Source organism: Gallus gallus, chromosome W, assembly GCF_016699485.2.
Source record: "Gallus gallus isolate bGalGal1 chromosome W, bGalGal1.mat.broiler.GRCg7b, whole genome shotgun sequence".
Lineage (NCBI taxonomy): Eukaryota > Metazoa > Chordata > Aves > Galliformes > Phasianidae > Gallus > Gallus gallus.
Window position 1 is genome coordinate 2176590 of NC_052571.1, and position 24043 is coordinate 2200632.

The 24043-nt window shown below is 48.3% G+C and overlaps 2 protein-coding genes across 3 annotated transcripts in view; both read right to left on the reverse strand.

Moving 5' to 3' along the window:
• LOC100858742 overlaps nucleotides 1–24043 on the reverse strand; it is a 215506-nt gene that overhangs the window by 47422 nt on the left and 144041 nt on the right. The window lies entirely within an intron of this gene.
• Nucleotides 17014–22462, reverse strand: LOC112530482. Its single transcript, XM_025144565.3, has one exon. It carries the CDS (start codon nucleotides 21611–21613, stop codon nucleotides 17717–17719), a length of 3897 nt encoding a protein of 1298 aa, XP_025000333.2. The 5' UTR covers nucleotides 21614–22462; the 3' UTR covers nucleotides 17014–17716.

Sequence of the window (24043 nt, forward strand, 5' to 3'; positions counted from 1 at the left end):
CTCATGTCCAGCCAAGCAGTTCTTAATCCATTGAACTGTCCATCCTTCAAATCCATACCTCTCCAATTTAGAGAGAAGGATACGGTGAGGGACCATGTCAAAAACTTTGCAGAAGTCCAGATAGATGGCATCTGTCGCCCTTCTCCCGTCCACTGATGCTGTCACTCCATCATAGAAGACTACCAGATTGGTCAGGCACAATCTGCCCTTGGTGAAGCCATGTTGGCTGTCTCGAATCACCTCTTTGTCTCGTATGTGCCTTAACATAGCTTCTAGGAGGATCTGTTTCATGATCTTCCCAGGCACAGAGAGGCTCACCAGCCTGTAGTTCCCTAGGTCATCCTTTCTCCCTTTCTTAAAAATGGGAGTAAGGTTTTCCTTTTCCCCGTCACCGGGGAATTCACCAGACAGCCATAATTTTTCAAATATGATGGAAAGCAGCTCGGCAGCCACATCAGTCATCTCTCTCAGAACCCTAGGGTGTATATCATCTGGCCCCATGGACTTATATACATTCACTTTTATGAGGAGGTCTCAGACTTGTTCCCCTGTTACAGTGGGATGGAATCTGCTCCTCTCACCTACACCTAGAGCTTCAGGGTCCTGACAGACATGAGGAGAAGCCTGACCACCAGTGAAGACTGAGGCAAAGCACTTATTGAGCACCCTAGCATTCTCCATGTCTGAAGAAGCCAGTTCTCCATCCTCATTTATCAGAGGGGGAACACTCTCCTTGATCCGTCTCCTCCTGCTTATGTACCTCAAGGACCCCTTGTTATTTTTCACATCCCTCGCCAAGTTCCACTCTGTGTCTTGGCTGTCCTGATCTTATTTCTACACGTGTGGACTACATCTCTATATTCTCCTCAGGCTACACAACCCTGCTTCCACTTCCTGTATATTTTCCTCTTTTCCCCCAGTTTAAGCTGCTTAGACTTGCTGGTTGCCTGTCTCCTCTGCTCAGTTTCTTCTGCTGGGGGACGGAGAGCCATTGCACTCTCAGAAGGGTGTCCTTAAAGAGCTGCTAGCTCTGTTCTGTTCCTATGCCCTTAAGGACACTTTTCCAGGAGGTCCCACCCAGGAGTTCAGTCAGCAGCCAGAAGTTTGTTCTCCTGAAGTACAGGGTCCTGACTCTTCTTTTTGCCAGGCCTGCATTCCTCCAGATCACAAACTCCACCAGGGCATGGTTACTACAGCCCAGGCTGCCTCCAATCGTAACCTCTCTAATGTTCTCCTCCACATTGGTGAGCACCAGGTCCAGTAGGGCTTCACCTCGGGTCGGTCCATCTAATACCTGGACCAGGAAGTTATCCTCAACAGACTCCAGGAATCTCCTGGTTTGTCTGCCACCCGCTGTGCTGCTACCCCAGCAGATATCCGGGTGGTTGAAATCCCCTATCAGAACAAGAGCCCATGAGCAAGACACCTCCCGCAATCGATGCACGAAGGCCTCATCAACAGGCTCCCCTGATCAGGTTGCCTGTAGCAGACCCCAACCAATAGATGCCCTTTACTTGACCGATCCCTGATTCACCAGCCAGCTCCTGAGCTAGGATTTGTTTTCCCTTTGGAGATAGGTGAGACCTGTCTGCAGCCATCAGTCCAGGAGCTGAGTAAACCTCCTTATGGTCAAAGAACCCAAAGTTCCTGTGGCGGCACCAACCTTTCAGCCACTTATTCAAAGCCTGTGGTTTCCCAAACCACTCCTTATCCCTCACCACCCCAGAAGAATAGATCTGAATTTTCTAGAAAAGGGGGGTATTGGTACTTACTAGTGCTGACAGACACTTTTTCAGGTTGGTCAGAAGCCTTTCCTTGAAGAACAAATGAGGCAAGGGAGATTTCATGGATATTACTGAAGAAGATATTACCTAGGTTTAGGGTGCCTGACATGATATCAAAGGATAAGGATTCAGTTTGTGAATGGGTAGTACAACAGGTTTGTAAGCTCCTGAGAATTAACTGGCCACTACACACCCCTTATAGGCCCTAAGGAAGCTGTCAGGTAGAGAAGATGAACTTAACACTCCATCATAGAAGACTACCAGATTGGTCAGGCACAATCTGCCCTTGGTGAAGCCATGTTGGCTGTCTCAGATCACCTCTTTGTCTCGTATGTGCCTTAACATAGCTTCTAGGAGGATCTGTTTCATGATCTTCCCAGGCACAGAGGAGAGGCTCACCAGCCTGTAGTTCCCTAGGTCATCCTTTCTCCCTTTCTTAAAAAATGGGAGTAAGGTTTTCCTTTTCCCCGTCACCGGGGAACTCACCAGACAGCCATGATTTTCCCGCTCCAAGAGCTCTACGTCCTTCCTGTACTGGGGGCCCCGGGCCTGGACGCAGTACTCCAGATGGTCACGAGTGGTGTCCCCCAGGGGTCGGTGCTGGGTCCTGTCCTGTTTAATATCTTTATTGATGACCTGGATGAGGGCATTGAGCGCACCCTCAGTAAGTTTGCAGATGACACCAAGCTGACTGGAAGTGTCGATCTGCCTGGGGGTAGCGAGGCCCTACAGAGGGATCTGGACAGGCTGGATAGGTGGGCTGAAACCAATGGGATGAGATTCAACAAGACCAAATGCCGGGTCCTGCACTTTGGCCACAATAACCCCAGGCAACGCTACAGGCTTGGGGCAGAGTGGCTGGAAGACTGTGTAGAGGAAATGGACCTGGGGGTGTTGATTGACGTTAGACTGAACATGAGCCAGCAGTGTGCCCAGGGGGCCAAGAAGGCCAATGGCATCCTGGCTTGTATCAGAAATAGTGTGACCAGCAGGAACAGGGAAGTAATTATCCCCCTGTACTCAGCGCTGGTGAGGCCGCACCTTGAGTACTGTGTCCAGTTTTGGGCCCCTCACTGTAAGAAAGACATCGAGGCCCTGGAGCGTGTCCAGAGGAGGGCAACAAAGCTGGTGAGGAGTCTGGAGCACAGGCCTTATGAGGAGCGGCTGAAGGAGCTGGGATTCTAGAGAAGAGGAGGCTCAGGGGAGACCTTATTGCTCTCTATAACTACCTGAAGGGAGGTTGTAGTGAGCTGGGGGTCAGCCTCTTCTCTCGGGTGACTAGTGATAGGACGAGAGGGAATGGCTTCAAGCTGCGTCAGGGAAGATTCAGGCTGGACGTTAGGAAATACTACTTCTCTGAAAGGGTGGTCAGGCACTGGAATGGGCTGCGTCCAGCCATCCAGTTCCTAATCCAGCAAACAGTCCATCATTCAAATCCATACCTCTCCAATTTAGAGAGAAGGATACGGTGAGGGGCCATGTCAAAGGCTTTGCAGAAGTCCAGGTAGATGGCATCCGTCGCCCTTCTCCCGTCCACTGAAGCCGTAACTCCATCATAGAAGGCGACCAGATTGGTCAGTCACGATCTGCCCTTGGTGAAGCCATACTGGCTGTCTCGAATCACCTCTTTATCTCCTATGTGCCTTAACATAGCTTCTAGGAGGATCTGCTCCATGATCATCCCAGGCACAGAGGAGAGGCTCACCGGCCTGTAGTTCCCTGGATCTTCCTTTCTCCCTTTCTTAAAAATGGGAGTAATGTTTCCCTTTTTCCAGTCACCGGGGACTTCACCAGACAGCCATGATTTTTCAAATATGATGGAGAGCAGCTTGGCAACCAAATCAGCCATATCTCTCAGAACCCTAGGATGGATACCATCAGGCCCCATGGACTTATATACGTTCAATTTCATGAGGAGGACTCATACTTGTTCCACCATTACAGTGGGACAGAAACCACTCCCCACACCCCCACCTAGAGGTTCAGGGTCCTGGCTGACACAGGAAGCCTGACCACCAGTGAAGACTGAGGCAAAGCACTCACTGAGCACCTCAGCTTTTTCTATGTCTGAGGAAGCCAACTCCCCATTACCTTTCATCATAGGGGGAACACTATCTTTGACCTGTCTCTTCCTGCCTATGTACCTGTAGAACCCCTTGCTATCTTTCACATCCCTCACCAAGTTCAGCTCCATCTGCACCTTGCCTTTCCCAATCCTATCTCTACACACAGGGACAACAGCCCTGTATTCCTCCCAAAATACACAACCCTTGAAGAGTGAGAACAGGACCCTGCAGTTATAGAGAGAAGGGCCTCACAGCAAGAAAAGGGAAAGTAGCTTCACAAAGTAGAAATAAGAGGAAAATAGAGATAGTTTATGTAGAGAGTGTTAGAAAACAAGGGATTCCAAGCACTTTCACAGGCTCTAGGTCCGGAATAACAAGGAGGATGAAGGCCATAAAGATAAGGACTGGAGAACAGCTCAAAAACATTTGGCAGGGAGGTGATTAGATGTCTACAGGACAAGTTGAAACCAGTTCAGGGGATGCCCCCCCCTTCAGGGTCAGAAGTTTGCAGTGAGGAAGACTATGAGCCTTCGCAAGGAAGACTATGAGCCTTCATCATCACGACCTACTACGCATGCACAAGGGGGGGATGGACTGCATGCTAATGGGCTCTCGGGAATGTAATGAATATGTATCCAAATTCCTGTCAACTACTGATTATGTATTAGTTCGACGTATATCTATAGAACGATTTCTCCTGACAGTGTGCAAGTTAGGTGGAATGATCCCCCTTGTGTTGTAGTAAGCGTCTTGCGGGGGCACGGGATGTACGGGACAGGCCTCTCCCTAAGCATAGAGAGACAGTGCTATCGTGCTGACCTTGATGCAGAGAAAACAGGAGAAGAAGAAGGATGAGAAAATAATGTGGAGACGGCCAAATAGGGCACGGTGTTGTCTGGTATGAACCAATCAGAGTGGGACATGACAGCACGGTTTTGTAGGTAAAAATGTAATATAAGCTGTGTTTAGTAGTGAATAGAGGCCATTTTACCGCTCATCATATTGGTGTCACCTCGGTATTTGGCCAAGCCGCAGGCTCCCCTAAGCAACGAACATCACGGTTGCCTGTGAAAGGCAACACCCTTGCACCAGGGTGTACGCGCGTCACCAATAAACACACCTGCTCTATACCATTACTGGCTATAAAGTCTGATTTCAGCAGAAAAAAAAAAAGAAAAAAGTCACCCTGCTTCTACTTTCTGTACATTTCCATCTTTTCTCTCAGTTTTAGCTGCAGGTCCTTGCACAGCCATGACGGTCGCCTGCTTGACTTCTTCTCCTGGGGGATGGAGAGCCGTTGCACTCTCAGAAGGGTGTCCTTTAAGAGCTGCCAGCTCTGTTCTGTACCCAAGTCCTTAAGGACAGTTTCCCAGGGGATCCCACTCAGCAGTTCTGTCAACGGTTTACGGGCTGGTCCCGCCCGGTTCCATGACTAGTGGGGCGGAGGGATTTCGCAAAATCCACGCCTCCAGGAAGGGAAACAGGGGACCCCAAAATAATTAAAAACAGCGGCAATGATCTGAGGAGAAACAAACTAATTTACCAAATATAGTATCGGAATTTAAGATAACACACAATAATACAATATAAATCAACAATAATTGAAAGATTGTCCGAGAGCCAAAGGCCTTACGCTAATACTGAAGCCTTGCGTGCAGTCGGGCGCAGCATTAATGAGCCAATCCGACAGGGAACACGTCGAGATGAGAAGAGGGGCGAGTCAGATGACCTGCGCCCTTTTATCTGTTCCCTTGAGCAGGAATGATAACAGTACTTGAAAAGGCTCTTGGGGAACGTAGTTCTTCTTCTCTTCCAGACAAGTACCCGGAACTAAAGCATTTGCTCTTTAACTCCCAGTACACTGCATGATGTTGTGATGTGGAATACTGATAACCAAAAATCATAAAACCATGACAAGTTCCTTGAGCAGCCGGAAGTTTGCTCTCCTGAAGCACTGGGTCCTAGCTCTGCTTTTTGCCAGGCCCGCATTCTTCAAGATCACAAATTCCACCATGGCATGGTCACTGCAGCCCAGGCTGCCTCCAGTCTTAACCCCTCTAATGCTCTCCTCTGCATTAGTGAGCACCAGGTCCAGTAAGGCTTCACCTCGGGTTCGTCCATCTGTTACCTGGACCAGGAAGTCCTCCTCGACAGACTCCAGGAATGTCCTATTTTGTCTGCAAACCGCTGTGCTGCTACCCCAGCAGATATCTGGGTGGTTGAAATCCCCCATCAGGACAAGAGCCTGCAAGCACGACACCTCCTGCAGCTGAAGCAAGAAGGCCTCGTCCACAGCTTCCTCCTGATCAGGTGGCCTGTAACAGACCCCAGCCACTAGATGCCCTTTGCTGGACCAATCCTTGATTTTTGCCCACAAGCTCTCGACCTGATCATGGCTCTTCCTCAGACACAGCTCTTCACAATCTATCCACTTCCTAACACAGAGGGCAACTCCGCCACCCCTCCTACCATGTCTATCCCTTCTGAAAAGCCTGTAGTCCTCAATCAGGGTATTGCAATCATGTGATTCATCCCACCATGTTTCTGTGATAGCAATTTAGTCATAGTTTCCCAATTGCGCCACGGTTTCTAGCTCCTCCTGTTCATTTCCCATGCTGCGTGCATTGGTATAGAGACACTTCAGCTTGGCTATTGGCCTTGTTGCCTTCTCAGAGGAGCCCTCCCTAATACCTTCAGGACAAGTCTGGGGTTTTCCCTTACCACCTCCCAAGGTGTCAGCGTTCCTATGCGCTTCTCTGTCATCCAGTACACCCCCTTCCCCCATCATATTTAGTTTAAAGCCCTGCTAACCAGCCCAGCCAACTTGTTCCCAAGAATACTAGTGGCCCTTCTAGTCAGTCAGCTCCCATCCACTGTCAGCATTCCCCCTTTCTCAAGGCTGTGTCCCAAGCCATAGTACCCAAAGCCCTGAGCACGACACCATTCCCAAACCCATTCATTCAGTGTGTCCACCCTCTTCCTTTTGTGTGGGTCCCAGTCACCAACTGAGAAGACAGAGGAAAACACAACTTGTGCTCCCGATCTCTTCAGCAGTCTTCCCAGAACCCTGAAGTCGCTTTTGATCGCCCGAGGACTTCTTTTGCCTACCTCTTCATTTCCAATGTGGAAAACCAGTAATGGATAATAATCGGAGGGCTTAACGAGGAGAGTGATGTTCCTAGCAACATCTCTCACCTGGGCACCAGGCAGGCAACACACCTCCCCGTGGGACAGATTCAAGCAGCATATCGGGCCCTCGGTTCCCTTCAGAAGGGAGTCCCCTATGATGGGGATTCCCTTCTGAAGACATCTATGACCACCAGGCTGAGCAGATTCTCTATTTGCTCACACCGCACACAGGTGGTATCCCGGCTGCCCTCCTGTAGCAGTGACAGGGCCAGGCATTCTCCACAGCCTGAGACCTGAACTGCAGCATGGACGTTCACGCTTTCTGTCTGAGTCTCCACGTTCCTTTTAGCAGCAGCTCACCTCCGTGTGGTGACCATGGTTGCACCTCAGTGTGTCCAGAGAGCAACGACCGTTTCACCTTGTCTGAACAGCCAACGTGATTCACATGCCCTGACTCCTTCTCTCCGCCCTGGTGGGCAGCGATGTGTCGCTGCCCTCCCCAAGGCTTTTTCTAGGCAGCGGGCGTGGATGCAGAGCCATTGCCCTGACAGTGCCCACTTCGTGCCATCTGCTCTCATGAGAGCTGCCTGGCTGCTCTGTTATCTCCAGGTTCCCTGAATAAAGGAACCTGCAGAAACCTCCCTGTACCTTGCGATGAGTCGCTGTGGTTCTGACTGGGACAGCTCCGAAGCAGCTAAGCAACCAGTAATTAGAATTAGAGCTAATAAATAAAAAAAAATGAGACAGAAACTTTCTGAAACCAAAAGGCCTACTGGAATGTAGGTGCATGGCTTGGAAGTAAACCCACCCCTCTGCCTGGCAGTGAGAGAGAGCAGAAAGAGCCAGATCCCATGACTTCTGTGATGTACCTTCCTTCTCTGACAGTGAGGTTGAAGAGTGAGAACAGGACCCTGCAGTTATAGAGAGAAGGGCCTCACAGCAAGAAAAGGGAAAGTAGCTTCACAAAGTAGAAATAAGAGGAAAATAGAGATAGTTTAGGTAGGGAGTGTTAGAAAACAAGGGATTTCAAGCACTTTCACAGGCGCTAGGTCCGGAATAACAAGGAGAATGAAGGCCATAAAGATAAGGACCGGAGAACAGCTCAAAAACATTTGGCAGGGAGGTGATTAGATGTCTCAAGTGCAAGCTGAAACCGGTTCGGGGGATGCCCCCCCTTCGGGGTCAGAAGTTTGCAGCGAGGAAGACTACGAGCCTTCGCGAAGAAGACTACGAGCCTTCATCATCACGACCTACTACGCACGCGCAAGGGGGGGATGGACTGCATGCTAATGGGCTCTCAGGAATGTAATGAATATGTATCCAAATTCCTGTCAACTATTGATCGTGTATTAGTTTGACCTATATCTATAGCACGATTTCTCCTGACAGTGTGCAAGTTAGGTGGAACGATCCCCCTTGCACCAGGGTGTACGCGCGTCACCAATAAACACATACCTTCTCTATATCCTTACTGGCTACCTTTCTGCACGTCAAGGTCCTCTGGGATATGTAGTTCTTCTCTTTTGAGAAGCAAGTGTCTGGAAGGTTGTCAATCCATGGAACTGGAGTATTAACCCTTTAATTACCCGTGCTGTACATGATGTTATGATGTGGAATACCAATAGCAAAATTACAAAACCATGATAATGTGGAATACCAATAACCTAAAATCATATAACCATGACAGCAAACCAAAAATATTTGCCCATGCACAAAGATGTGATAATGTGCCCTAGTAAGATTTTTCGCTTAGATTAAACTCATGTTATTTTCCCACAAAAACACATCACTTTATGTCTATTACACTAGATACTGGATGGAGATTAATCTGAGAAGCAGATATAAGATTTGAGACTTCTGTTTTCCAAATGTGCAATCCTAGGCATTGACATATAATTCTTGTACAGTAATATTGCTAGGACACACATTCTTGTCATGAAAGACAGACCCCCTTAACAATGGAAGGAGCCCAGGTGCACAGATGTTTTGAAACAAAGAACAGGAGCCTAACTGGTTAGAACTGGGTTTGCAGTTACACTTCGTGAGGAAGACTCTGAGAAGACCCCTGCCCATGACCACCAGAGAGCAGCACACGTGTGCAGAGGCAGGATGTATTATAATGATTTCCCCAAACTAATTGTAATATTATGATGACTTCCTGGAACTGTTTAAGCAAGCTCAATCCACCTTTTGTGTAATCTTATGTATATGTATGATTCTGTGTGATAAATAAGCAATTGACGGATGTTTTGGTGTGCAAGTTAGGAGGAGCTATCCCCCTTGCACCTGGCACTGTAAAAAACATACCTGCTTTATAGCCTTCTGTGGGTTACTGGTTTTGATTCCGCATGTCAATTTTGGTGAGCCAGGCAGGAGGCACTCTGTTCAGCTGTGGGACCATCTGGAAGAGGGGGAACCCTTAGGCACGCCACAAGAATTCTCAGAAGGACTTCCTCCCCTCACTTGATCACTGGAGGAGCAGACATGAACTATCAGGGGACCAGGTACGTTTTGATTGGAGGGGAACCTGTAAGTTGGGAGATGTCCTACGCAAGGTGTAGAAGAGCATTGTTGCTCCCCCCTGGTGAAAGTGACATGCAGAATCAAACTCTATAACTCGACATCTTCCTTGGTCTGACCTTTTTACGGTGCATTCAAACCGGTCAAAGCCATTCATTTTGTATTGTTCCTTTCTTTGTGTTTGCACAGCTGACCATGAAATTTCGAGATGTCCTCCTCCTTCCCTAGTTTCTAAAGCTAGCTTATTTAACCCCTATATGTTCAAACCCTAGGCCCACCTGAGCTCCTGATCTAAATCCCCCCTTTTCTTAAGTCTAGCAAAACCTTTTGCTAGATGACCCCATTACGAGAAAAAGAATTCCTAAAATAACTCCCATTTTCCATCTTCTGTCTTATCCTGTGTTTTTTCCAGTCCTCATAGATATTCTCTGAACCCTTAAAAAGCCATAGCACACATCGCAGAGGAATATGTACTAAGATAAGCAAGGCGATTACTATAATGCAAGCTATAAAGAGCTGCTTTAACCATGCAAAATTAGGCAACCAACTAGTGAGCTTTTCCATAATTCTGTAAAACCAAAAGAAGTATCATCTGATGAGACTTGGTGAAGTAACTTGGTATGTTTTGATATGGCTTGCAGATCAGTCTCTATTCTGAGTCTCATCCATATATGCATGACAACTCTGATTGATAATCATACTCACTCAACACCTCACCCCTCACCTGTATAGAGATTTCCTTTTGTACAGTATAAGATTGCCCATAAAGAATCTTATATGGGCTTAATCCTTCCTTGGTTCGGGGTTTAATCCAAATTCTCAAAAGTGCCGGGTCCTGAATTTTGGTCACAGCAACCCTACAGGCTTGGGGAGGTGTGGCTGGAAAGCTGCCTGATGGAAAGGGACCTTGGTGTACTGTTGGACAGTCGACTGAATATGAACCAGCAGTGTGCCCAGGTGGCCAAGAAGGCCAATGGTATCCTGGCTTGTATCAGGAACGGTGTGGTGAACAGGACGAGGGAAGTCATCCTGCCCCTGTACTCGGCATTGGTGAGGCCTCACCTCAAGTACTGTGTTCAGTTTTGGGCACCTCAGTACAAGAAGGACATGGAGGTACTGGAGCGGGTCCCGAGAAGGGCAACGAGGCTAGTGAAGGGCTTGAAATATCAGCCCTATGAGGAGAGGCTGAGGGAGCTGGGGCTGTTTAGTCTGGGGAAGAGGAGGCTGAGGGGTGACCTTATTACTCTCTTCCAGTACCTGAAAGGTGTTTACAGTGAGAGCGGGATAGGTCTCTCCTCACTGGTGACAGGTGATAAGATGAGGGGAAATGGCCTCAAGTTGCGCCAAGGCAAGTTTAGGTTGGACGTTAGGAAACACTTCTTTGCAGAAAGGGTGGTGAAACACTGGAATAGGCTCCCCAGGGAGGTGGTTGAGTCACCGTCCCTGGATGTGTTTAAGAGCTGTTTGGATGTGGTGCTCAGAGATATGATTTAGCAGAGGGTTGTTAGAGTTAGGGTACTATGGTTAGGCTGCGGTTGGACTTGATGATCTTTGAGGTCCTTTCCAACCTGAGTAATTCTATGATGTAATTTCCTTGCTCTTTTCAGACAGTACTATGAGCGTGTAACATCCCAAACATATAATTAGCATCTGTTCATATATTTCAGGCACTTGTCAATGCAGTTATTTCAGCCTTCTGAGGGAAAGTCCCCACAGGTAATGGTTGTGCTTCAATTACCTTGTCAGTAGCAGTTACTGCATATCCTGCCTTATGGTTTGCTTGTCTCACAAAACTGCTTCCATCAGTAAACCAGGTGTCTTCTGCATCTTCTAAGGGTTTGTCTTGTTGCCAGGTCTGACTGGCAACAGTCGGTAGCTTACTGCTTTTCCAGGAGTTCCGCAACAGTCCGTAGCTGTGTATCCACAGTCGGCACCATCCTGTCATTCCTGAGAATGTACGGAGTTCTTTCCTGGCAGTCCTTAACTGTTGTAGTAAGCGTCTTGCGGGGGCACAGGATGTACGGGACAGGCCTCTCCCTAAGCATAGAGAGACAGTGCTATCGTGCTGACCTTGATGCAGAGAAAACAGGAGAAGAAGAAGAATGAGAAAAGAATGTGCAGACGGCCAAATAGGGCACGGTGTTGTCTGGTATGAACCCATCAGAGTGGGACATGACAGCACGGTTTTGTAGGTAAAAATGTAATATAAGCTGTGTTTTAGTAGTGAATAGGGGCCATTTTACCGCTCATCCTATTGGTGTCACCTCGGTATATGGCCAAGCCGCAGGCTCCCCTAAGCAACGAACATCACGGTTGCCTGTGAAAGGCAACAAGTGGTGACCCCGACGTGATGCTTAGGGGAACGAGTTGGCTGTCTGCTTGACGGGGCAGGAGCCCACCGCAGGGCGTTAGCACTTGCTGGGCGGTGGAAGCCCGGGGACAAGCCCGGGGACAGAGGGAATCTGCAGTCACCCCTCTGTCGGCGGAGGTCGCGGACGAGCGACGAATATAGCCTCCGGGATCACGCCGGAGAAGAGCCTGGGATCCTGGTCTCAATTGGGAGGAGGATCGGAGGCGACATGGAAACCGTCATAAAGGTGATCGCTCACGCGTGTAAGACCTATCACGGGAAGCATGCTCCTTCTCAGAAGGAGATTGCTGCGGTCCTCTTGTTGCTTGAGAGGGAGGGGCTGTTAACATCGCCCCACGATATTTGTGACCACAATAATTGGGATTCAATTACCGCTGCCTTATCCCAATGAGCAATGGTCACTCAGAATACAGCGGAGTTAAAAAATTGGGGTCTGATACTGGGGGCGTTGAAAGCGGCCAGAGTTGAGGGAAAGGTATTGGCAGAGGCTCGATACCTTTTGGGTCTCGGCGGAGGAGGCGAGACACCGGACCCGGTCGGGTCCGATGGGGGCTCGGGAGAAGTTTCTTGCAGGGGCCGAGAGGAGACGGAGCCACCAATGACCATTGGCGAGATGGCGCCGGCTGAGCCGGCCGCGCTCAGTTCAAAAGAAGACAAACAACAAGAGAGTGAAAGTTCGTTGTCTCGTCCCCCTCCCCCGTATCCAGACCCCTCAGGCGGAACGTTGTATCCTTTATCAGAATTACGTCAGTGTTACCTGACTCAAGGGGGCGGAGGAAGCTGTGATCTACATGGGCAGGATCAACTTAGTGCCCACATGGGGAGGGACCAGACGAAAGGTCCGTCCAATGCGGACAGGGGGCATAGCCTACCATCTCTGGTCACTCCCAGGGGCGGTAGTGCGAGTGATAGTGTAGAGGAGAAAGAAGGGACTGGCTTTGAGTGCAGGGGGAGGGATCAAATGAAGGACTGGAATCGGATTAGATCGGAGGCTTTGGGGAAGGGTGTAGTTCCAGAGGCATTCCGGGTGATTGTGAGTGATCATGGTCCCGAATGGGTGCCGCCTGACCCCGGGGGTGTTACGCGCCTGGTGGAATTTATGGATAAAAGAGGCCAGAAATCGCCTCTGACATTAAATGCACTACAAACTTTGGCTGCACTGGGACCTCTCCTCCCCCGTGACATCACAAACTTAATGCATATGGTGCTCAGGCTGGTTCAGTATACGCTGTGGGAGACGGACTGGATGGCCGAGTTGGGGGGCCGTGCCGGGGCGACAGGGGTCGGCCCGTGCCGCTCCCTGCATGAGACCGGCATACAGCAGCTTTCAGGGAAGGCCGTGGGAGTGGCTTTGCCCCAGGGCCAGCTAGCGAGACTAAGGCCAGGGGAGCTAATAGCAGCCACAGATGCAATGGTGGAAGCGTTTAATAAACTTGTGCATAAGGCCAAACCACCTGCTCCGTGCACAGATATTACCCAGGGCCCGAATGAATCCTTTCAAAGCTTTACAGATAGGCTTTTAGCTGCTGCAGAGGGGTCTGATCTCCTGGAACCAGCCCAAAGGCCAGTGATCATTGACTGCTTGCAGCAGAAATCGCATGACAATGTTAAGGCATTGCTGTGAGCCGGCCCAAGTAGGCTTAATACCCCGGGAGAAGTTATTCAGTATGTCTTAGATAAGCTCAAGGTGGCTCATTTAACTAATGAAGGGCTAGCCACAGCTATTGTCGTAGCTGTTGGCCTGCAACGGCAAAGATCGCTGCAGCAGCAAGGGCTGTGTTTCCGATACGGCCAGTATGGCCATGTTAGAGCACAGTGCCCCTTGTGGGGGAGGCCAGTCAGGGCCTCCTGATCACAGGAAGGGCTTGCTAAAGGGTATCCGTCGTCGGGTATGTGGCAGTTAAACATCATGAATCTGGGAAAAATTCTGTGGGTACCATCACGAAAAGTAATACCAGATATAAGTAACATATCTGCAAAAACTGAGTCTAGGTGCGAGTTTTCTACAGAAATACTTCATTGGCAAACCGAAGCCAACTCCAGAACAACTGAGATTGGGACAGACGATGGGATCAAGAACCATTCATAAAGAGGAGCACTACACCTGCAACGCTGACACTTCCGATGTTGCCGATGTTTATGGTGTCCCTGGCGATTACAGCATGTTGCAAACAACTACAGTGGACGCAAGAACATATGCAGAAGATTAAAGAAGAAAGTGATCCCTTTGGGATCTGGCTGAACAGACTGTTTGGGGGAACGGGTTCATGGTTAAAGCAATTGCTTAAGGTTTTTGCGATGGGATTTGCAATCTTTGTGTGTATTCTAATCTGTCTTCCACGCTTTGTAGGATGCTTGTAGAACTGCCTTCAGTGAATTACGGACAAGACTTTTGAGTATCATAGACTGCGTGAAAAGCTGTAGAAGGGTTTAGGTTGTTGCGTTCATGCTGTAACGGGGCAAGGCTTGGCCGAGCACGGGAAAGGATTCCCTGTTGCTCTGAAGTTTGCTTAAGAATTGTAGAAAGTAGTAGGAATAGTGTGCTGAAATATATTTAGGATTAGGCGTTTTGCGCTGCTTCGCGATGTACGGGTTAGGCATGTGTGTAAGTAGTATTTAGCTTAGGGAGGGGGAGATGTTGTAGTAAGCGTCTTGCGGGGGCACGGGATGTATGGGACAGGCCTCTCCCTAAGCATAGAGAGACAGTGCTATTGTGCTGACCTTGATGCAGAGAAAACAGGAGAAGAAGAAGAATGAGAAAAGAATGTGCAGACGGCCAAATAGGGCACGGTGTTGTCTGGTATGAACCAATCAGAGTGGGACATGACAGCACGGTTTTGTAGGTAAAAATGTAATATAAGCTGTGTTTTAGTAGTGAATAGAGGCCATTTTACCGCTCATCCTATTGGTGTCACCTCGGTATATGGCCAAGCCGCAGGCTCCCCTAAGCAACGAACATCATGGTTGCCTGCGAAAGGCAACATTAACATTCAAAGTCCAGCTGTAATCTCCTATCCCAGATACGTCACTTGTCGTTATTTGTGCCTTCTGTAGAGAAACGTGATAACAAAGAAATTCATCAAACTCACAGTCCGTTGCACTCATGTGGAAGGTTGGCTGACCCAGGGAGGTCATGTTTATCTCTCCCTGGAGCGCTGTGAGAAAAACAGCCACTACAGATCGCTGACTCACACAGAACAACGATGGGAGGAGGTGGAAGGAATGCAGAATTGCGATATGAGATCACTGTGCTTGCAGTCCTGAGATAAGCTGCAATCAACCGCAAGTTATGAGAACCGTGCCTTGTACTTAGCATGCTATTTGTACCTCTCTATATAAATGGCTGTTCTCAGTTATTAAATGGCTTGGCTACTAGTAACCATACCAGTGTGTTGCCTCGTCCATGCCACACCTTGGCTGAATATTGTTCTCCAGGGAACCTCGAACAGTCGCTTGGCGACACACTCAGTCCTCTTTTGTATCTGTGGCATCCACATGCTGCATTAAAGGTCCACCATGGACTGGAGGAACCCAAATCTCAGGCTCACAAGTTGACCAGTTCTCAAAAATCATAGGGCTGTTCTCACAACCCTGGGTAACACTGTGCAGGTTAACTGAGTCTTTTTTGTCCCGAATTGAGGCTCTCCTATTCAATGGCAAATAACCTTAGGCTTCCTTTGGCCAAACTAGGCAGAAAAGGCATCCTTCAAATCCAGAAGGTAAACTCCACCTACTCATTCCCTAACTCAGTTACTAAAGTGTATGGATTTGCCACCACGGAGTGTATACATTCAACAATTCTATTACTTGCCCTCAAAACGCATACTAAACTATAGCACTTGCTATCCAATTTTTCATTGGCAAGATTGGAGTATTGTATTTGGATTCACATTCAGTTAGTAATCCAAAATCCAAAAGTTATCTATTATTTCTTTTAACCTTCTACAGTTGCATATCCTCAAAGGGCACTGCTTTACCCTGACTGGGCTAGTCTTAGCTTGTAGGAAATCAGCGGGAGAAATGCGACGACCATAGTAGAAGATCAGCAAATCTCGTTTATTGTTTCAGCTGCGTGTACATTTATAGCGCGGATAATAGGCTCATACATATTGCTAAAGTGGAGCTCAGGATTGGCTCGCTAGTCAGTGTCAACTACGCCTATCTTTGTGCTCTGTGGTTATCTCTCAGCAAACACTCTCTTACAGACTTCTCAAAACACCGTTGCCGGCTTTCTTCATCTGCATCCTGTTTTGTTCCTTGTTCTCATACCTGACCTTGCGCGTAACAAGGTTGCTTAACCAGCTGCACAGTGTCTGCATGGCTTTTCTCAGTCAGCCAGTCATCAATAAATCTCTCCACATTTCCCCCGTTTTCTTTTTGTATAAGCCAGGTTGTATGAATCGCATCTTGAACCATCTTTTGCTAGCACTACAGTAAACAAAGCATGATTATCAGCATACCAATCACTATCTATAAGAATACACTAGATTTATGTTACACACTTCTACAAAGCATTCCTTGTCAGTAAACTAACAGTAAAGACTGCACAGCACACCAGTATTAACTACAGTTTCAATATCCCGATGAATAAAATACCACAGTCCCCACTCTGGATCAATCACTGTACCCAACACAATTAGTGTGCTTCTGAGTCTCGTAACCGCCAATTGCTCCTGGCAGTTCCCAGTGTCCAAGAGACCTTTCTGATGAGATGTTTTCTGCGATCTGCTAAGGGAATACCAGTCGCAGCTCGGGAGTCACGGCAATGTGTATGATGTCTTGCACACCATGTGGCTATTGCTCGCCGGAGTCGCTGTTGTTGTCATCAGGTTGAGATGGGTTGCTAATGTTTGGGGCTGGCTTAGTCCATTGACTGGGAACCCATAATGGGCCAGATCCTGTGGAAACACGACTTTCTCCTGGGAGCCTCCCATGATGTTTACAAAATTCTTATTGATTCCTAATTTCCTCAAAGTTTCCACAAACACTGTATAGTGATATTGTTCAGTTATAAACACTTGGGAACAGATCTCACAGAAGCTTGTCCACATTCCCTTACACGCTTCCATGCAATCAGAACACAGTACTAGATAAACAGGCTGACACTCATTCCCTGAAAGGAACGCGTCTCACTCACACCTCACTCACTCTGATATTTAGAACAAAAAACGTGGTTTATACATAATCCACAATGCTGACGACGTCTTTTAGCTCGTATCTTAATAGCACTAGTGCATTGGTCAATTAGTTGCAAGTCCTACCCCAGCCGGCAATCTAACCCGTGAGCTCACGTACCTCAGGGGGGGGGGAGCAGGCACACTCCTTCATACCCTGCGTAGGACGTCTCCTCACGCCTTATGGGCACCCCCTTTTCTATACACATACCTGATACACCAATGGATGGTCCTTGTCTGTCCCTGCAGTGATCGGGTGAGGAAGGGAGACCTTCCAAGAAATCTTGGGGCGCGCCAAAGGTGTCCCCTCTCTCAACCGATCCCACAGCCAAACAGAGCGGATCTATTCTCGTTGCAAAATTGAGTTGCGGAAATCAGACCCTGTATCCGGTAAGGATATAGAGCAGGCATGTGTCTATTGATGTCTATTGATAGTGCAAGGGGATCACTCCACCTAACTTGCACACCGTCAGGAGAAATTGTGCTATAGATATAGGTCAAACTAATACATAATCAATAGTTGACAGGAATTCAGATACATTTTCATTACGTTCCTGAGAGATACATTAGCATGCAGTATAATGAGACAGAAGAACAGAGGGCAGCGCTGGCGCAGTTCTCATAATTTACAGTTGCTTGCAGCTTGTCTCACAGCACCTGGCACAGCGGTCTCTATCGCAGCTCTGCATTCCTTTCGCCTACTCCCATCATTGTTCTGTGTGAGACAGTGATCCATAGCAGCTGTTTTACTTGCACTGACCCAGGGGGAGAAAAACATGACCTCGCTGGGTCAGCCGTCCATCCACAATTTCCCCGTTCTACTATTGCCTGGCCTGTGGGCGAGTTCGGGATACCCGTACTGTGTTTTACTCCCCATGTTTGCAGAAACTCCCCAAGCCTACGACTAGTGTAGGCTGGGCCATTGTCTGTTTTTATTTGTAGTGATATACCCATAACCGCAAAGCAACAACTGAGATGCCTTTCTACATACATAGCCTTTTCTCCAGATTGAGCGGTGGCCCACATAAAATGACTATATGTATCTATAGACACGTGTACATATTTCAGCTGCCCGAACTCACCCACATGCGTCACATCCATCTGCCAATTTTCGTTAGCTTTAAGTCCCCTGGGGCTAACTCCTAGCCCGAGACCCATACCGCCATTATGGTGGCTGCACACTGGGCACAATCTAACAATTGCCTTAGCATCCTCATATGTTATCTGAAACTCCCTTCTTAGCCCCTTGGCATTCTGGTGAAACATAGAGTGCGCCTCTCGGGCCAGGACATGCTGGGAGACTAAAGGTCTCTGTGCCAGCGACACCAAGCGATCAGCTCTCGCATTTCCCTCCCCCAAGTCTATCTCCCATTTATGACCTCGAACAAGTACTACTGCATATGAGTGCTCCCTAATTCTGATTGCTCTCTGCAACTGCACGAACAGCTCGTACAGCCACAGATTTTGCACTTTCTTTATGTAGGCCTCCTCTATTCGGTGGCATACTCCAGCTACATAAAGGGAATCGGTGACCACAAAAAGGGGGTCGATTAAGTTCATCATGGCCCATACAACGGCCACCAGCTCCAATGTTTGCAATGAGTCCTTATCATCGGCTACAATGAGGTGATGTCTCCAGGAGCCGCCCTGCTGCCAGGTCACTGCTGCTGTTCTAGACTTCCGTCCCGCATCCGTGTAAGCCGTGATTGCGTTCTGCAAGGGCGTCTCGGGCCGCTTTGGTATCCGGAGCCAACTCCACTGACCAATCCAATGTAGCGACACGTTCGGAATCTTTTCCATTGAAACCATACTTCCAGCTCGTAAGAGAGCATCCTGTAACTCTGGACTATGCTGCACATACCATGTCAGAGTGTCCTTCTGCACTGACAGCTGTACACACACAGGCTCCATACCTGTGATTTGCAGGGTACGTTCTCGCCCTTTCTTAGTCACTTCTGCCAGGAGTTCAGTTTTTTGAAGAAGTGTTTTTGATTGCTGCAGTGAGGGACAGATCCACTCTAGTACCCATACCTCACCCGTTTTCTTTTTAGATTGTGCCAACGCTCCTAAAAGGTACTTTGGTCCATACCATACCATAACCTGTATGGGGAGGTCAGGGTCACATCTCCGAACACTGCCATGTATAATGCAGTCTATAATCTGTTGTAGTAGACGTTTGTGCTGCGTTGTCACCGTTACAGGCTGGGCCGGGTCAGTGCCCTGTAAAAAAGGTCGCAACGACTCTAAGAGTTCGTTTGGGATGCCCACCACAGGACGCAGCCACTGTAAGTCCCCCAGTAACCTTTGGGCATCATGTAGAGTCTCTATTTCAGTATTCAGTTGCAGTTTCTGTGGGGTTACTATCGTGTTAGTCATTGCCCATCCTAAATACTTCCGGGGCGCAGAGAGTTGTACCTTTTCAGGGGCGATCATAAGTCCTTCCCTATTTAGGGTCTTTTCTATTTGCCAAATTTGTTCCTGTGTGAAGGCCTCTGGCTGGGCAAAAAGGATGTCATCCATGTAATGATAAATGACCATTTGTTTCCATTCTCGCCGGAGTGGTTGTAGAGCATGATCAACATATAGTTGACATAGCGTGGGGCTATTTTTCATCCCCTGAGGTAATACTGTCCATTCAAATCGTTGATCAGGGTGTTCTCGATTCAATGCAGGCAATGTGAAGGCAAATCGTTTAGTGTCCTCAGGGTGCAGGGTAATAGTAAAGAAACAGTCCTTTAAGTCAATAATTAGTAATGGCCAATTGTAAGGTAGCATGGCAGGATTGGGCAGGCCGGGTTGAAGTGCCCCCAATTGAGAGAGCACATTGCGGCCAATTAAGCATTGAAGGGTGGGGGGTAGGGGTGCCACTGAGACAGAGGTATGTACTACTTGTTCATCAAGGTGGATTTGCAGGGGAGGTGACTTTTTCGCTAAGGATAGTCCGCCTATACCCGTCACTGTGGCTATGGCCGCTTGCAGTGGCCAATGAGGCGGCCAAATTTCTGGGCTCACTATGCTGCTATCGGCCCCTGTATCTAATAGACCTTGAAGTTTGATTTCTTCCTCTCTGTATTTAAGTGTCACTGTTTTTTTAGGTCGATCACGCAAATTTAGTGATAGCAACGCTAAGCCCCCTGAGGAGCCAAACCCTTGCTCCCCTCGGGGAGACGATTGACACGGGGTTAAGGCTTTGGTCAATTGCTCTAGGGGTACTAACTGCGCTATCCGTTGCCCTTTCTCAATTTTTATTGGAGGAAACGGGGTGTATACCATAATCTGGATCTCGCCCTGAAAGTCCGCATCTATTACCCCAGGGAGGACAAAAAGTCCGAGCATCGATGCTGAAGAACGCCCCAATAGAAGGGCCCCAACGGTGGTTCCATTTATCATTACTGGTCCCCTGATCCCCGTAGACACCCGCTCAGGTTTTGTGGTCATTAAGGTCGTGGTCACTGCGGCTGCCAAGTCCAAGCTGAGGCTTCCTGGTGTGGCTGGTTGCAGGGCTGCTGCTGGCTGGAAACGGCTACTTGTGTCTGCGCGCAGCCGTCGTTTCTTTCTTGCGCTGGGCTGGGGGTTTCCCGACCAGCATCGACAGGCATTGGTATTGTAGTTGTCCATACGACATGTCTGACACCATGAACCGGTGGCTTGACACTGACGACGCATATGTCCCATGCCGCCACAGCGATAGCATTTGATGCGACCAGCAACAGGCGACCTCGAGCCTAAATTTGTTGTCGCAGACGCTTGTAAGGGTGCAAGAGCTGCTAGCACTTGATTGTGAGAGGCCTCAGCCTGCGCCTTTAAACCTGCCCCTAACTCCTTAATAGCCTCAACCAGAAATGCTTGGGGCCTGACCGGCACGCTTGATAGCTTTTCCAGTGCCTCTTCAATAGTCCAATTACTCCTCAAAGTATTCAGAATACTACGTGCTGTTGAATTACAATTTTGGAGCGCGCATTCTTTTAACATCACTCCTCTCATATACTCTGGCACCCCTGCCTTTTCAATAGCCCCGGCTACCTTGTCTATGAATGCCCCAAAGTCCTCATCTCTACCTTGTCGGATCCCCATATAAAATGGCAATCCACCAGGCACCTTAATCTTGTCCATGGCCTGTCTAGCTAAATACATAGTTTCTCGACATTTATCTGGCCCTAATAATGCTTGGGCTTCTGTTCTGAAGAAAGGCCCTAACCCTAAGAGTTCTTCGAGAGTTACACCATGTAGTGGGTCTCCTGGCTGCCTAGCCGTTGAGACACTCTGATGGCACAGTTCTTGCCAATATGCATTAAACAACAGCTGTTGATGTTGTGAAAAGATCAATTTTGCTATTGCCCGACAATTGGATAGCAGCAATATCTGCATACTCCAAATATAATCCAACATCTGCTTAGCTGGCTCGCTTTTTACCCCAAACTGACTAACTGTAGATCGTAGCTGCAATAATAATTTCCAATCTAAAGCTGTGATGGTGGCCTGCATCCCTCCCGCAGGATTAGAGGTATATATCACCGGAAACGCCATGTGCCGCACAGCCTCCACTGCGTCGTTATCCCACGCCTCCATGCAGGCCCGTGCCAGTGCCACCCAAGCTTCCCCCCTCTCCCGTGCAATGGCCTCCGCTAGGTCACTCTGCCCCAGGGATCGGCTCACTGCTCGGAGGGTTTATTGGGCCCATTGTAATAGGCGCAGGTGAACTACCCGGTGCGACCGTAACTAGGGGCGGGGGTGGGGCGCTTGGCTCCAAACATGCTGACGTGGCGTGCTCCGTGGCCCACGGCAACACTAAGGTAGTCACTGCGGGGGGCAACAGACAATCCGGCCACCCATTGTAATCCTTATTTCTCCCCTGTGCAGCACTGGCCTCTTCCGCTGCCTTCTTTTCTGCTTGGTGCTGCAACAGTTCATTGTGAACTGCTCGCCACAGTTTCCCGCATTTTTTTGCTGTCTTATCATCATCTAAAACTGCTTGCCAAATTGCATCCCCAAATTTACGCCATTCTGTAAGGTCATGTACTAAATGTGGGTTTGGAAAAAACCCTTTAGCATTGCCATAAGCTAATAACCCGGGGAGTTCCTTCTGTAAGTCTACTCCCTTAATTTGTCGTTTTCTCAGAAAACAAGTAAATAAATCATAAGCCACTTGCCTTTCCATCCCTTATCTGTCAGCGCGCGCTATTGCAGCCTTACAAGGTCTCGGCGGCCCGTATCGGCCAGGCTCTCCGATGAGGTCACTTAGGGCTCGGCACTCCTCTCTCTGGTTCCTGAGTGCTTTAGCCGTCCTCGCTGCTTTAGGACCCGAACTCCTACGCCGTCCCACCGTGGTGCGCCGTTACTGGGTCAGTCGGGGTCACCATTTGTAGGAAATCAGCGGGAGAAATGCGACGACCATAGTAGATGATCAGCAAATCTCGTTTATTGTTTCAGCTGCGTGTACATTTATAGTGTGGATAATAGGCTCATACATATTGCTAAAGTGGAGCTCAGAATTGGCTCGCTAGTCAGTGTCAACTACGCCTATCTTTGTGCTCTGTGGTTATCTCTCAGCAAACACTCTCTTACAGACTTCTCAAAACACTGTTGCCGGCTTTCTACATTGGCATCCTGTTTTGTTCCTTGTTCTCATACCTGACCTTGCGCGTAACAAGGTTGCTTAACCAGCTGCACAGTGTCTGCATGGCTTTTCTCAGTCAGCCAGTCATCAATAAATCTCTCCACACTAGCTCTTGCTTTTAACTTAGGGCTGCATTTTGGCTCTACCAGGTATCCCTGGTACCCACACTGCTAAGCATTCTTTATTTAAGATTTCTGTAACTTCTGGGGGTACAACATTGTTTTTCCCAGTTTGTGGTAAAGCCAGACTTACAATTTTCAATCAGTTAATATTGTTTGACCCTTAGCTCCAGTTTTATTGAATTTAATCTCTGCATCTATTTGTTCTAATAAGTCTTGTCAGAGTAACGGTTTTGGACAACATGGCATGTACAAGAATTTATGTATTCCTACTTATTTTCTCAGCCCATATTTAGTTGATCCCAAAAGGTAAGCTTTTTCTTGTTGGGCAGTAGCTCCTACTACTGTTGCAAAATCATCTATGGGTGGTAAGAGGCACCCGTGCCCACCAGAAAATAAACCTCTTTATCCTGCTTTCCTAGCTGCAATTTAACCAGTGGATTTGCCAGGAATAACTTCCCAGGTTCCCATCATTCAGCTTTTGCAATCAGAGACGGTTGGATTTCTCCACCAATGTCTCATTTCCCTGCAGTTTGCACACTGCTTTCAGTCCAGCAGGGGTGGAACCCTCCATGGGCTCTTCCACACACACACCCCCCCCACACCTCTTTCTGAGGGGACCTCTGGGTCTTACGGCTCTATTCTAGCAGCACAACAGTAACAGCTGTTTTTCCGAATTTCCATACTATCTGTTTCTCAATCAGTTTTTTTTTCTTCATATTGTTCACCTCTCTTTGGTTCTAACATCCCTATTACACCTTGCCTTCCTCAGCCTGCGTCCTTCTTAAACCTTTCACTTTCCAAACTCTCAACATTACATAAACTACTAACATTATATTTCAGTTTCACCTCCTCCTCTCCAGAGGCTTACAGTGCTAACACTGTAATTTCGGGTTTCCTAGATCTCTGCAGATGAAGGCTACTCCCACTTCCAGTGCCCCATCCACTCCACCTCCCCCCCTTTGCAAGTAGCGCTGTTTACAACAGCAGTCTCTAACCCTGACTCTCTCTAACTCTGAGTTCTGCTCACGGAGGAATGGTGCGGGGGGGGGCTGCTCTCATGGCAGCGCAGATAAACTCACTTTCTCTTTAACCCTTTTTAATTTGTCCACTGTTCATACTCTCAGTTACACTTCTGTTTACCATTATATCATCAAAACCATTTGTCCCGCTCCTTTCAGAACCCATAAATCAAACAATATAGTTCTTCAGTTTCCATAAACACCCAGTACTTAGTCTCGTGATTAGAGCACTCAGTTATAA

Coding starts and splice junctions, on each gene's coding strand:
- LOC112530482 (XM_025144565.3), bottom strand. CDS start 21,613: ATGGAGGCGTGGGATAACGACGCAGTGGAGGCTGTGCGGCACATGGCG.